Below are 13,625 nucleotides of genomic sequence, written 5' to 3'. Positions count from 1 at the left end.
TCCCAGCGCGGGCGCCATATTCTTTTCCCAGGATGCATTTCCTAGGCTGGTCTTCACAAGCCCAGGCCCACCCAAAGTAAAAATAAAAAGAAATAAATAACAAAATAACAACACTGAGTGAGCAACAGCAGCAGGATGAACTGTGTGAATGTCATCAAGTCAGAGTAGGTGGAAAGAGATTTAAAGATAACAGTGGGGTTTTTAAAAGGTTACTGTCAGAGAGTGGTAACAAACCATGGAGCTAAGAATGGGAGGAAGTGGGCTTATTGGTTCCTGCTTAGCTTAAGGTTAGACAAAAAGAGGAACTTCCCCATGTGAACAGGGTGAAGTGAGTTTTGACTTTTTCAGCTGCAAGCACTTTAGATGGTGGATCAGTGACGGGTGTGAGGTGGTTTAGGCCCAGTGCAGTTCTGTGGGATGCTGGACCACATCACCCCTGGAGGTCCCCTTCAGTCCTGTCACTCAGGGATCCGACCTAATTTCACTGACAAGTGTGTACACACCAAAGTCTAGATCTACTTTCAGAGTTATTTTGTTTGTCCTATAGAGTGTTTAAAAAAAAAAAGTCTGGGAAAAAAAAAGTCTGAAATAGAAAGTCTAGGGGAAGCTCCCACCGATTCAATACTGGTTCCATCACTCACTACTGCTTGGACCAGTTACCTTCTTATCTCCAAAGAACCCATTTAGGTACCAGCCTGGCCCCTGAAGCTGTCTGAGTTTGAGACTCAGGGTACCCTCACCCACTACAAGGATTTGGAAGGATTTTACTGGCGTGTTGCCTGCAGCTCTGGGCAAGAGACGCAGGGAGGATGTCGTGGCCTGTGCAGTGAAGCTCAGCCAGAAAGGTGAGCACCTCCCGTCTCGTGGCCACCAGCCCCCACCTACCTCTTCATAGCTCCTTGACAGAAAGCAAAGTTCTTCTTTCAGGCTTTCTATCTGACTCTCCAGATCCATTTTGGTCGAACTGGCTTCATCGATGACTTTATAGAGAGAGTTAATTTCCTCTTCCGCTGCCTTCCGGAACGGCTGCTCATTCTCATACCTGCAGGTAAGGGAAGTCAATCAGCAAAGCGGGGCAACCTCAGAGAAAGATAATCAGATTTTAAATGTGACCAACAGGCCAATTTGGGGATAGTTAGGCAATGAAAGCTAAAAGTCCCTGTTCCAAGAGGGTGCTGTTCATACAATTGTTACATGTTGATTTATTAAAATGAAAGTGATTGCAGCCAGCTTCTGATAACCTGGCTTAACAGGGTGCCAGCCTCGTTCCCCCTAGTGGGAAGCTCTAGAGAAAGCATCTCCAAGAGTTCTGATCCAGGCAAGGGGACTGGCACTGTCATCATTATTCTGATTTGCCATCCTTTTCACCTGAGAATCGTTTGACGAACATTACTGAGAATCTGCCGAGTCCAAGGCTCCGTGCTGGTGATCCCCAAATGAAGAACGTGATTCTTATCTCCAAAGAGCCCGCGTAAAATTTCAGGACCCAAGCTGCAAACCCAAATGCCTTCAGGGACCGTGTGGGGAATGCAGAGGAGGGACGAAGTCCAGGCAACAGGGAGAGGTGGGGATGTGCGAAGGACAGTGCGTGCTTCACCGAAAGGGACGCTGCTGCCCAGCACCCCACCTCCTCCACCGCTGTGTGGGAAGGGCTGTGAGCATCTCTTCAAGGGAAACCGGAAACCTGGATTCGAGTGTGAAATATGCGCTAACACAGGCACATGTTCACACGCAGATGCAAGTCTGAAACTGGCCCCTCTGAGTTGTCTCAATCTCTGGTTTGCCCAGGCCCTTTTCCCTAACAACTACCCAGCATCTTTGCCAGTTTCTCCCAGTGTCCTTCCTTTCCTCCCATGGCCTTCCACTCAGCCACATCTCACCCCTTACCTTCATCCATGCACAGAAGGGAGAAATCTCACACCTCCCATTCCAGAAAGCATCTTAAGGTCTTAGAATTTTAAGGGACTAGCATTCAACTATCCAAACTCCTGCCCGGTGACAATCCCTTGATGGCACTGTTGATAGGTGATCATGTGGTCCCTGCTTCAGTACTTCCAGAGATGGGGACTCATCACCTCCCAAGGCCGCCATGCCACTTTTTGGACAGCTCTAACTACTGCAAATTTCTTCCTTTGAGACCTTTAGTCTCCATTCCTGTAAGAGTCTGAGTTCCACCAGCTGGAACACCCAAAGTCTGTCTAGTCCTTTCTCTGGCCGTCCTACAAATATTTGGAGACACTCTCATCCCCCCAGCTCCATCCCCTCCACTCCTCCAAGCCTTTTCTTCCTCAGGTTATGCATTCCCAGTTCCTTCCTCCATTCTTCATATACATTGGTTTCCAGGTAGGCAAAATAATGTATGAATGATCAAATGCAGAAACAAATGAACGAATGAATGAGTGAAAGAAATTTCAGGCAGGTCCTACCTTAATTTCACTCCTAAATACATTCTACCTTAAACTTAGTGTGAATGGCTTCATGTCTGTTGGCACCTGTCTTTAATTGCGCAGGGAGCTGTCAGTGGCTGGATGCTGGCTTCACTTCTCTGTGTACCTGTGACCTTGGCTACCAGTGCTGGGCAGGACGGCAACCCCGGCTGGTTGAGAGTCTCCTTGACTCCAGAGTGGCCACTAATGGAGAGTCTTGTAGCAGGTGGAGAAGCTTAGTCTTAGAGAAAGGACATGACGAGGGGTCTGGGGAGATGCAGAGATCGCTGTTTCCATCATGATACCCTTCTTAGTCCTAAGAATGGCTGTGGGACCGTGGTCTTCCCCAAAGATTCCCAACTGTATGCCTTTCCTCCTCATCTTTGCCGATTTAGGGACTAACAATCCCATCGCCCACCCAGTTGCTCAACCCCCAGGACATCCTTCCCACAAAATATTCTCAAAATCACTGTGCTCATCCATAAAAAGGTCTTCATTTTGCTTCTCCATAAGGCTAATGTTTCTCAGACCTCACTCACCTTCATGATTTTGCCCTAAATGTGTATCTCCTGTATCATTTACTTTATATTGTTCCTTAAATTCGTCTGCTTAAAGAGTAAATCTTAATCAACCTTAAAAGCTCTTTATATTAAATAAAATTTAAATTGTTACTATACATGGTAAAGTTCCATGGGCCATATAATAGAAGGTAACTATAAAAATGAATACATGACTATTAAAAATAAAATGTTTATCTTTATACCAGGTAAAATGATCTTCATCAATGGTCTACACATCACACTTTAGGGAAACAAAACATTGTATTAGGCTCCAAAGAGGTGGTTCTCAAGGCTAGGTGGATACTAAGAGAACCTGGTCAGCTTTAAAAATACTGTAGCCTGCCCTCCCCACCTTGCCCTCTTCCCACCCGGGACTCTGGTTTAACTAGTCTGTGGGGGTTGTGTGCTGGCATTTTTAAGTGCACATGTAATTGTAATATATAGTCCCTACACTGAGATGTATTGCTTTAAACCAGTAGTTTTCAAAGTGTGGTCCTGGGACCCGTAGGATCAGCATCATTGGGGACTTGTTAGAAACATTAAGTTTTGGGTCCCTCCTGAGACCTGTTGAATCAGAAGCTCTAAGGGTGGGCACAGCAATCTGCGTTTTCTTTCAGCACCTCGGGTGACTCTGATGCACATGAGGTTTTGAGACCCCTGCTCTAAACCCAGTGACGCTGGGAAGATCTCTGAGGCCCTGAGACCCAGTTTATGTCTCCAAGGAGGTTTGAGCCGGACCATCTTAGCTCTGGGTTCTCCTAGGACCTCTGTCACTCCCCCCAGCCTTCCATGAGGCTGGAGGTGAGTGCTGCGGACTCGGGAACCGCATTACCCGAGTGGCCCAGGAGTCTGGAGCGCTGAGGGACAGTCCCCTCTGCTGTGGGGTGTTACCTCTCCTTAAAGTCGTCTGCGCCCGCCTGGATGTTCTCCGTCTGCAGCATGAGCCTCGCATTTTCCAAGACAGCCTCGCCCACCTAGAATGACCACACACCAAAGGACAAGGTCACTGCAATGCCTTCCCTGCTCCCCCTTGCCCCCAGCGCTGGGCACAGAGGCTCTGGGGAACTGAGAGCACCTTTCTCACGGCAAATATTTCTAGAATTCAAGTGTCCCTCTCTAATAAAGGGGGAGGAGTTGGACAATAAAGCATAAAATCTGGATATCTTTTAAGAGCTTTTGGGGTTGGATTTTTGGGGCAAAAAGATTAGCCAAGACAGACTTGCTCATAGCCTGTCACAATGATAAGCTTTCATCCCTCCGGCAAAATTTCTGGCTCTTTAAATGAAGTTTCACTGGCTTGATTTAGTGGCTCTTACCATTTCTGGCCATGGATGCCTTTGAGAAGCTGATGAAATTTCTGGACCAGTGCTGTCCAGCAGAACTTTCTGTTCTGTATCTGCGTTCTCTAAGACGGTGGCCACATGTGGCTACTGAACACTCAAAAGGTGGTAAAGGAGACTAAAGAACTGAACATTTAATTTTATTGAAACTTAATAAATTTAAATTTAAATTTAAATAGCCACAGGTGGCCAGTGGCCACTGTGCTGAACAGCACGGCTCTAGAATTCTGTCCAGCCTCAAAACATGCATGTGGATATAAACCCTGTACATACAGTTCTGGGGTTTCATGGAGCCCAGAAGAATGATTTCTCTAACTTGGCCCCCAATACCTTCAGGTGGGCAATGGGGGGGATGGTTCTCTTCTTAACCCGAGAAGCTTCCTTTAAAAATATCTTTTACATCCTGGCTTTTCTATAATCTTCGGTTTGGGGTAGGGATAAAATAACCGTTACTTTAAAAGAAGGATCTGCAAATCTGAGGAGGCTTTCTGGAATGATAAAGACATTCCCTGTCTGGATCTGGTGATTACACTGATATATAAGTGCCAAAAATCTGTTAAGCAGTACCTTTCAGATTTGTGTTTTACTATATGTAAATCATGTTTAATAAAAATATACACAATTTGAAAAAAGAAAGATGCAAATCACTGTTTTAAGGTCTTATCAGTCCTTTGCACTTGAATGTCAGTGAGCAGCAAGTTCTTCGTTGACTCGGTGGACGACTTCCAGCACCAGAGGTCATAGACCAGAGAGAGATGGAAAGGATGGGGAGAGGGAGGGGCCCTAGGTGCTGCCTCCCCAGTGTGTGAAGATGAGGTTGCTAGTGGGAAAATCAACGAAATAGACAAACAGCAGAGGATGACCCTGCTGGAACGGGGGAGTACCATCACTTTTCCCAGCCGTAGCTGGGACGTGCCCACACTGTGCTCCCTCGGTTCCCCCAGCAGACCCCTCATCCACCACACAGACATGGCCCTTCCCCAGGGTCAGCTCCCTGTTCGTTGCTGTGTCCCCAAGCTCTGCGTGTGGTGGACATTCCATCAACACCCGTTGAATGAAGGCATGCATGAATGAATGGTGTGACCATGGTGAGCCATTCCCAGCCTCCCCCATCCCAGGTCTGGAGGTCATTTTCTGGAAGCCCCCACAAAGGGTGTTTTAAAATGTACCCTGCTCTTATTCAGGTATGGTGAGGCCAGCAGATCAGGTGATGACTGATGTTGAAAAGATCTTTTGTTACCCACGAGGAGGGGCAGCCACTCCACACAGGGCCATGTCGGGAAGGACCAGGGGTGGTCAGGAAGCAGAAGGGCTGAGGAGAAAACAGGGGCTAAAGGCTTTGCTGTGGTTTTCACGGGAAGGAATGGGCGAGGTGGGGTAAGCAGCTGGGATCGGCTGGTTTGAATAATTTCTGCGGTCTCTGGGCTGTAGGGGTGGTTCCTAGCTGTCTGGTACCTGGTCTGGAGGTGACTAGGGCAGAGGGATGTTGCCTCCTGGAGTGTGAGAGCCAGAGAGGGGAGGCTGGGAGTCAGGGCTGGGGCACTGACTTGGGATTGGTTGGTTTGCGCCTCAAAGATGCTCTCACAGTAAGTGGTCACTGCCTCTAGGGTTTGCTAGTCCTGCATGCGGAAGTCCCTCCTTGTCACTGAGGCCCAGCTGCAGAGAATCAAGAATACAGAAAACAAGGAACTACATTTAACATCACTGAATATAGTTCATTCAAGGGCTCTGGCTACCTGAGGCCTCTCTGAGGACCTCTGGCTGCCTGGCCGAACCCCCTCTACATCCTCCTCATACATTGCCGCCCTCACATTCAGGAGCCCCCTTTCCTAGTCTTCGGACACTCAGTGATGCCATTTTACAGATGACAAATTTGAAGCCCAAGGCAATTACCCTGCTTGATTTCTCACAATCATGCCCTCGTGTGGGACCCCGAGTCATAACAGGTGTCCAGATCGTGGGCTCAAAAGCCACCACTGCGGAGCAGACGGCTTCAAAAGTGCTCTAGACCAACTAGGTGGCCGTGTAGGGCCAGATGCGGGCAGGGATGGCCTGGCACGTGTGCCATTTGGGAGATGGCCTTTAAGAAAAAGAATCAAAAATTACTAATGCAGAGGAGGGTGTGCACGTCAGGGAGCTTGAGGCTTAAACTCTTCACCTGGGTACAGCTTTGTTTTGTTTCTGCTGTTAAAAGCTTGGAACCCAGGGGGTAGACAGAAAAAGTAAAAAGCAAAACCAAACCTGGAGTGGTGGAGGGGCAGAATAGGTGAACTGTATTCAGAGGCACACAATTCTGGAAAAGCAGAAAGATGGCTGGGAACGCAGCCACCTACGTCCCGCTGTCCAGAGTAAACACGCTAGCGCTTGGCTTTGCTGCCTTTTGGCTTGGCCTTTGTGAATCTGTAACGTCTCCCCAGCGGACCGCAGACTCCTCATAAATAAGAGGCTGCCGGCAAGGGAGGGGGTGGGAAACGCAGGCTGCGCGGAGGTGAGGGAGGCGAGGCTGGGGCTCTGTCCTTGCTCCGACTTGTCCCTCGGGGTTGAGGACAGGAGGCTGTCTGGGACCCTTTGGACGCTGCCCAGCAGATGGAGTAGTTCGGCCCAGTGTCTGTCCAGAGGCCCGGGCAGCTCTGGGCTCAGGGAAGCTGGGGGCCTCCCTGGTTTTGCTGTTGTTTAGTTAAAAACCAGGGCTCTATTGGAGCCTCAAGCGGAGGCTAATTATAGGCTCCAACTTGCCAAAGCGCAGTTTGCTGGCCGTGCATCCTAAAATAGACCTCCGGTCCACCCTTGAGCCGCAGAGGGCCTTCCTCTAGCCTCCTGCGGCCCCTCAGCCCCGCAGAGGCGACGTCCTCTGGGTCAGAGGGGAAGTCAGACTTACTGCCCACCTACAGGTGTGCCCAGCCCATGTGCTGGAGCTGGCTCATGTGGGATTGTCCTGGCTTGCCAGGGCAGATGGTTAAATATTTCAGGAGTTTCGTGAGCTGGTTGCTAAACACAGCCATCAGGAAAATGTTAATTATGTGAACTTAAAATTAAATAAAATTTTATTTAAAACAAAGGTAATAAATGCTCAAAATGCAAGGGTAATGGATACTCATCACTCCCTAACTGTTCTACTGTGTTTGACTGTCATCCCTGCTTTTGAGGTTATTTGCTTCTGTTGTGCTGTGTGACGTGCTGACAGGGAACACTGCCTTTGGTTCCAGGAAACAAAGAATCTTCTATGAGGACAAAGCCATCAACCCCCCACCCCCATGGAGCAACCTGAGGACAGTTCAGGATGGAGAAAAACAGGAAGCGTTCTGTGCTTTGGATGCTGGCCCTAGATAGTTAAGGTGCACATCAAAGGAGCAATTTCAATGAGCCCAGACCCTTGCATCTGACATCATTAGCTTGCGATGTCTGGGTTTTTTGGTTTGTTTGCTCTTTGTTTTTTGTGTGTGTGATTAGCAGTCATCTTTTGATGTTCCACTACATGTTTTTTTCCAGCCTCATACTCCTATACATTCTGGCTCTTACCTTCCCTCTCTGGAGCAGTTCCTCAGAGCCATCTGAGAGGCTATCTCCTGGGCTACAGTTCTCAGTAAGGTCCCCAATAAAACTTAACTCTCAACTTTTAGGTTGTGCGTTTTCCTTCAGTTGACAGATGAGAGCGGTATATAAAGGCATGCTACAATGCATCTCTTCCCAACTCCGCATTCAGCGATCAGACGTTGGTAGCTTGAAATCAGCTGTGGTCAGAGTATTTACACAAGAGCAACTGGTCACCGCTTGAAAGCAGAGCCTTTCATCCACAAGGAGCCACCTGGTATGCAGACACCAGCTCACTGATGGGGCCCGACCCCCCACTAAATACTCAGCATTCATGACTTCCCTAAATGCTCACGGTACCCCTCTGATGCAGATATCAACACACCTACTTTACGGGTGAGGAGGCTGAGGCTCCGAGAGTGATTTGAGCTCAGCTCAAATCGCACAGCTGGAAAGCGGCAGAGCCAGAAGGCCAAACCAGGTCACCGTGACTCAAAAGTGTGCAGGTCTTTGTCATCAGCTTTGGAAACGGAAAGGAACATCAGAATCAAGAGAGACTCTGTTGTGGAAGATTGCTTTCTGGTTTTTTGATTTTTGTTTTTGCTGTAGCATAGAGGAGTCCTGACTCCTGGTTCCTATCTGGGCTGCATCATGAAGATGAGCAGATATCTTCCCCACCGGGTGTGAGGACGCTAACCCATCAGACCAAACCATTTCCCGCTCTGAGTCCCTGGGCTTCCGTTTCTGAGCCCCATAAGCCGAGATGAGCTGGGGCAGACCTGGGGGTCTGACTCCGAGGCCCAGGGGCTCATGCTGCTGAGCACCTGCCGTCAGGCCCTGGGGGTGTGCAGTAGCTGCCTGGTCCTCCTGGATTTATGGTTGAAGTGGATGCAAATTAACCTCACTTCTCTGCTCACCTCTTCTTTCCAGGGGAGCAGGTGATAAAATACGAAACACTAAGACGAGCGTCACTGACTGATGCTGTGAATGCACACTTACTCGTGGCCCCAGGGCCACACCTGCCCAATTTCAAGTAGAGGAAAGTATAAATTGAGCACACCATCGTGCTCAAGGGCGGATTTAAGGGCGAGCAGGCTGGCAGTTTGCACGTGGCGGGTGGGACACCAGCAGACGACGTCCTCTCATTCTCTCTCTCCTTCTGCCCCAAAAGCCCCTGGGCTCCTACCATCAGGGGTATGTAACTTAACACCAGGCCTCCTGTTAAAAAGAGACATTATTGTAGCAGCATTAGTGCGAATTGCTATATGAGATTAGCTGGTCTTGAAGGATAAGGATGCGTTAATTTTGCTAGAGCCAGAAACAAAAGTCAGCCTTCAAAGCGTAAAATGCTGTGGATGAGCAGCGGTGGGTAAGTCCTGGGGGATGGCAGTCAGAGGTCGCAGTGGCCAGGGCTGTGTTCTGGGAGGGATGGTGCAGGGAGGGGAAGGGGGCGCTGACCACTGGCTGCGTCCGCTCTGACTGCCCTCAGCTGTGCCTGTAGCCGCCTCATTTGATGTCCTCTGCGCCTCCGCGTGGAGGCTTCCTTAGAGGACGTGATACCCATGGTTCTCAAAGTGTGGTCCCTGGACCAGTGGCAGCAGCAGCACCCTGCCAAGACTTGTGAGAAGTGTAAATTCTCAGACCCGACCTCAGATGTCTGAGTCAGAATCTCTGGAGTGGGTCCTGACAATCTGTGTTTTAACACGCTTTCCAGAGGCTTACGACGCACACTCGACTTAGCCTCTGCTTTGCACAGACCCGCCTCCAGTCCTGCTCAGGCTGCCCTCTTCCTCCCAGCTGCTCCTGGACTTCCTCCTGGCCCTGGCCCACCTGTTGCCTCTATCTAGAACATCTGCCCTTCCCAACTCATACCTTGAGCCCTGGCCTCCTGAGAAACCCTGCCCCACCTTAGGGCTCATCTCAAACATGCGTCTTTAGTCCTTCACTTACTCGCTCCTACCTTCATGTCTTTAGCATGATAATTGTTTCCTCTGTGCCAGGCTCTGTGCTGATTTGGGGGGAACCACTGCTATTGTAGGAGATGCAGTTAGAAACGCAGGCAAAGGCCACTTTATGGGTGGGGAAGGCCTGGGAACGGTAGACCCCTGCGGGAGGGAGGCTGCACACACTGGGGGCCTCCAGGCCCCGCTTTTGAGTCAATCTTCCCAGCTGCTCACGAGGCTCCGCGGGCTGCTGTCTGGTCTTCCAGCCGCTCTCCCCACCTCTCTGCACGGGTGGCTCCCCGATCCTGATCACCTCGCCTAGGGCAGGGCCTCCTCGCCCCCTGCTGCTCTCTGCCTTGTCAGCTTTCTTACTTACGCAGCTTGCAATTTTACCAATTTTGTTGATTGGCTTATTAGTTGTTATCTCTGTATTTGCCACGAGAATATAAACTCCTTGAGGCCAGGAGTTGCCTTTCTGTCCCGCTGGTCCGTCCCCAGCACAGTGTCTGGTGCAGGAGGTACAGCTGGACTGAGTCCTGCAATAGTGCTGCCTCTTCCTGAGAACCAGGGCAGGGGACCCGGTTCCTCCCCCCAGGGGACACCCAGGTTCCTACTGAGTTCCTACCTAAGAATCACCTTCAGCCCCTCCCCCATCACCCCCTAGTCTAAGCATGTCAGTCCCCACACTGATGTGCCTCAGATCAATCCCGTCCGTTATCCAGCCTTGCTTCAAGCCCTAATCATCTCTTTTCTGGTTTAACCTGAGAGCTGTTCCCTGGGGCTGGAAAATACAAAGCTCACGTGGTGAGTTCAGGTTGCGTCTGCAAGTGGAGTTAGGGAACGTGTCATCAGGTAGTGGCGAGGGTGCCACCTCCCAGACAGTTCACCCCAGGCACAGCCACAGCCACTGGGGTCCAGGGAGAACCAGGGAACCGAGGGCGAAGGTTGGGTCTTACTGGGGAAGACTGGGACGGTGGACACTTCTGAGAATGTACTGCAAATAAGCCTTGACCTCATCGTCACACCGTGCTCTGCTGAGGGAAGACGGCCTCTGTAGGAGAGGTCAGACGAGCCTGGAGTGAGAGGCCAGAACCGGTGGGTGGGGCTGTTCACCAGTGCTGGGCGGTCAGGAGAACCTGGTCCCTCGAGGGTGCCTTCTGCTGTGATGAGGACTAAGTTCCCTCGGCTTCACCTTCCCCGAAAGCCTCTCCACCCCTCCCAGTTCTGGTTCTGGCCGCACCCAGAATCCTGCCTCCAGCTGCCCTGCAAATTGAAGGGCTTGCATTGGGCACTAAAGAGTAGAACCTCCACTGTATGTCAGGATGTGATCCTGGGTGCACATGTTAGAAGGGTTTCTTCATCATGAGCCGGCCCTTCCCGGCCTGATTTTCTACAGATTCTCCTGTCACATCTGAGCTTTGAGCACCAGGCACAGTGAGATCCGGTGAACCTGGGAGGCTGTGTGTGGGCCTGTCTTCCTCTGACATCTGTCTCTCTCTCTCTGCTTTCTCTATTTGGAGCAACTGCTTTCCAACTCCCCGTTCCTCTTCCTGCTGGGATGAATTTACTAAGATGCAAATTTGAATCTACTCAGGGGTGCACTCTGGAAGAAACCCTCACACCTTGGGCCCTGCTTTTCATTCTAGTTTCTCTCTTCTTCTCTCCCCTGCTTTGAACTGAACCATTTTTCTGAACAGATTCAGGTCTTTCCAGGTTCCAGACCTTGACTCATGCTGCTACCTCTGCATGTCATGACCTAACTAGGCCACCTGGCGTCCATGTTTGCCTTCTCTGCCAGGTGAACTCCTACTCATCCTTCAAAACCCAGTCCAGGCTGCCCTAGGCATCCTTTGGACTCCCTATATCCCTTGTGGGTATGTATATCTCTCTCACTGTAGTTGTCATGCTGGACTTTATTCTGATCTTTTTCTGTCTTTCCTCACTACTGACCTGTGTGTCCCTGACACAGAGACAGTCCCTCATCTCTGCTTCCTCAGTACCCAGCTCAGTGCCTGGCACACTGGTGCTCAATAAATTTTTTAAAAATTTTATTTACTTTATTTATGTATCATTATTTTGTTTGTTTGGGGGAAGGAGGTAATTAGGTTTGGTTATTTATTTATTTATTTTAATGGAGGCACTGGGGATTGGACCCAGAACCTCATGCATGCTAAGCACACGCTCTACTACTGAGCTATACCCTCCCCCCAATAAATGTTTGTTAACCGAGTAGATGAACTAAGGCAGTGGAGGAGAGCAAATTACCCCAGACATATAAGGCAGAACATAGTTTAATGTGTAGAACTGAGTATAAGATGCCTGAGAAACAGAACTCAAAATTTAGAGTCAAATTTATAAAACTCAAAACAGAGGCAACCAAATGTGTCAAGCCCAAACACTTGTTTAAGTACTTACTTACCATGTTTTATGCCATGATAAGCCCTTCACAGGCAAGATCTCATTTAATTCCTGCACCCGATGTGAATAGTCATATAAAGTGGATGCCTCTGTAGAAGTTCCATTATACAGAGGAGGAAACTGAGGCCCAGACAGTTCAGGAACTTGCTATAGGACTAGGTGGCCCAGCTGAATTTAATCCACATCTGTCTGACCCACAGCCCATGCCTTCCCCCCCCTACCCTTTTTTTATTTTTAAAGTTTTATTAAGGGAAATTTCAACTACATAAAACTACGTATAAAGGCAGAGAGAGAATACAGTGATGCCCCCGGTCCCTGCCATCTCCTCACTTTGACAACTAAAATCTCATGGGTAATTAAAACCCCTCTATTCCCACTGACCTCTGCCCCGTCTCTGAGATTATTACATACATATCACTTCATCCGTAACTATTTCAGGTGTTCTCTTCCATACTTCTTATATTTCAATTTAAACGTTACCAAAGCAGGACATACATTGGTTTAAAAAACTAAAGAATACTAAAAAGAAATGCTTATAAAGGCTTGTAAAGACAAGCATGTCCCTGCCCCACCCTTTCTCTCCCCACACCCCGGTCCCCCGCAGTTTCAGCTGTCTGTTTGTACAGAGCCTGCCCCGTATTTCTACAAATGTCTTGACTCTCTGTGTTATCAGCCGGAGACATTATTTATTGATTCCCAGCGGACAAATGAAGGTTTAGCTCACTCACGCCCCACCTCCCTTTTCCTCTATTTATTGACTGTTTTGGTAACTTTAAATACTAAAGCTCTATTTCTTGCTGAATCCATTGTGGACGGTTTCCTTCTCACACTCTCTCTCTAATAATCACAGATGTTTTATTTTCTGAGGTCAAAAAAGAAGACTGACAACCAGTTTAATTACTAAACTCGTCTACTGATGCCCGTGTGAAATATAGGTCCTTTCTGCTAAGAATTACGATGGAGGTGCCCCTGACTGTCAGAAGCTGCGGGCAGAGAGACAAATTGTTGTTTTACTTCCCAACCCAGCATTCGCAGGCCTGCAGAAGAATGTCGGCTATTTGATGATTTTTCATGGTACTGCCTTCTCCGGGGCACGCCTGCAAAACCCATATCTTGTCTTATTATCATGTTTGGATCGCGATTCTGACATTAAGTAGCTCAGTTTTTTCTGCTGTAAAATGGGGTGGCTTTATCTTGACAGCACCAGGCACACAGTAATCCCTGAATAGATGTTTGTTGAATGAAATCAGTGATACACATTTAAAGAGCCAAATGCGTGAAATAACAAACAAGAAATGAATTCAGAAGCATCAGATTGGCAAACTATTGGGAGGGGAGGATATGAAGAAAGTGGGGTTCTCTCACACTGTTTCTGGGGGAATAAGTATGTGTGGCCACTTTGGGGAG

The 13,625-nt window shown here is 48.9% G+C and overlaps 1 protein-coding gene across 1 annotated transcript in view; it reads right to left on the bottom strand.

The window, feature by feature from the left end:
• BFSP2 (beaded filament structural protein 2) overlaps positions 1 to 13,625 on the bottom strand; it is a 61,134-nt gene that overhangs the window by 21,397 nt on the left and 26,112 nt on the right. The window contains exons 2-3 of the mRNA XM_064491256.1: positions 3,878 to 3,960; positions 886 to 1,042 (exon numbers count right to left, since the gene is read on the bottom strand). Coding sequence (XP_064347326.1) covers positions 886 to 1,042; positions 3,878 to 3,960 — 240 coding nt within the window. The remainder of the gene's footprint in view (positions 1 to 885; positions 1,043 to 3,877; positions 3,961 to 13,625) is intronic.

The sequence above is a fragment of the Camelus dromedarius genome, chromosome 2 (assembly GCF_036321535.1).
Source record: "Camelus dromedarius isolate mCamDro1 chromosome 2, mCamDro1.pat, whole genome shotgun sequence".
NCBI lineage: Eukaryota > Metazoa > Chordata > Mammalia > Artiodactyla > Camelidae > Camelus > Camelus dromedarius.
This window is presented reverse-complemented; position numbering and strand designations above follow the sequence as displayed.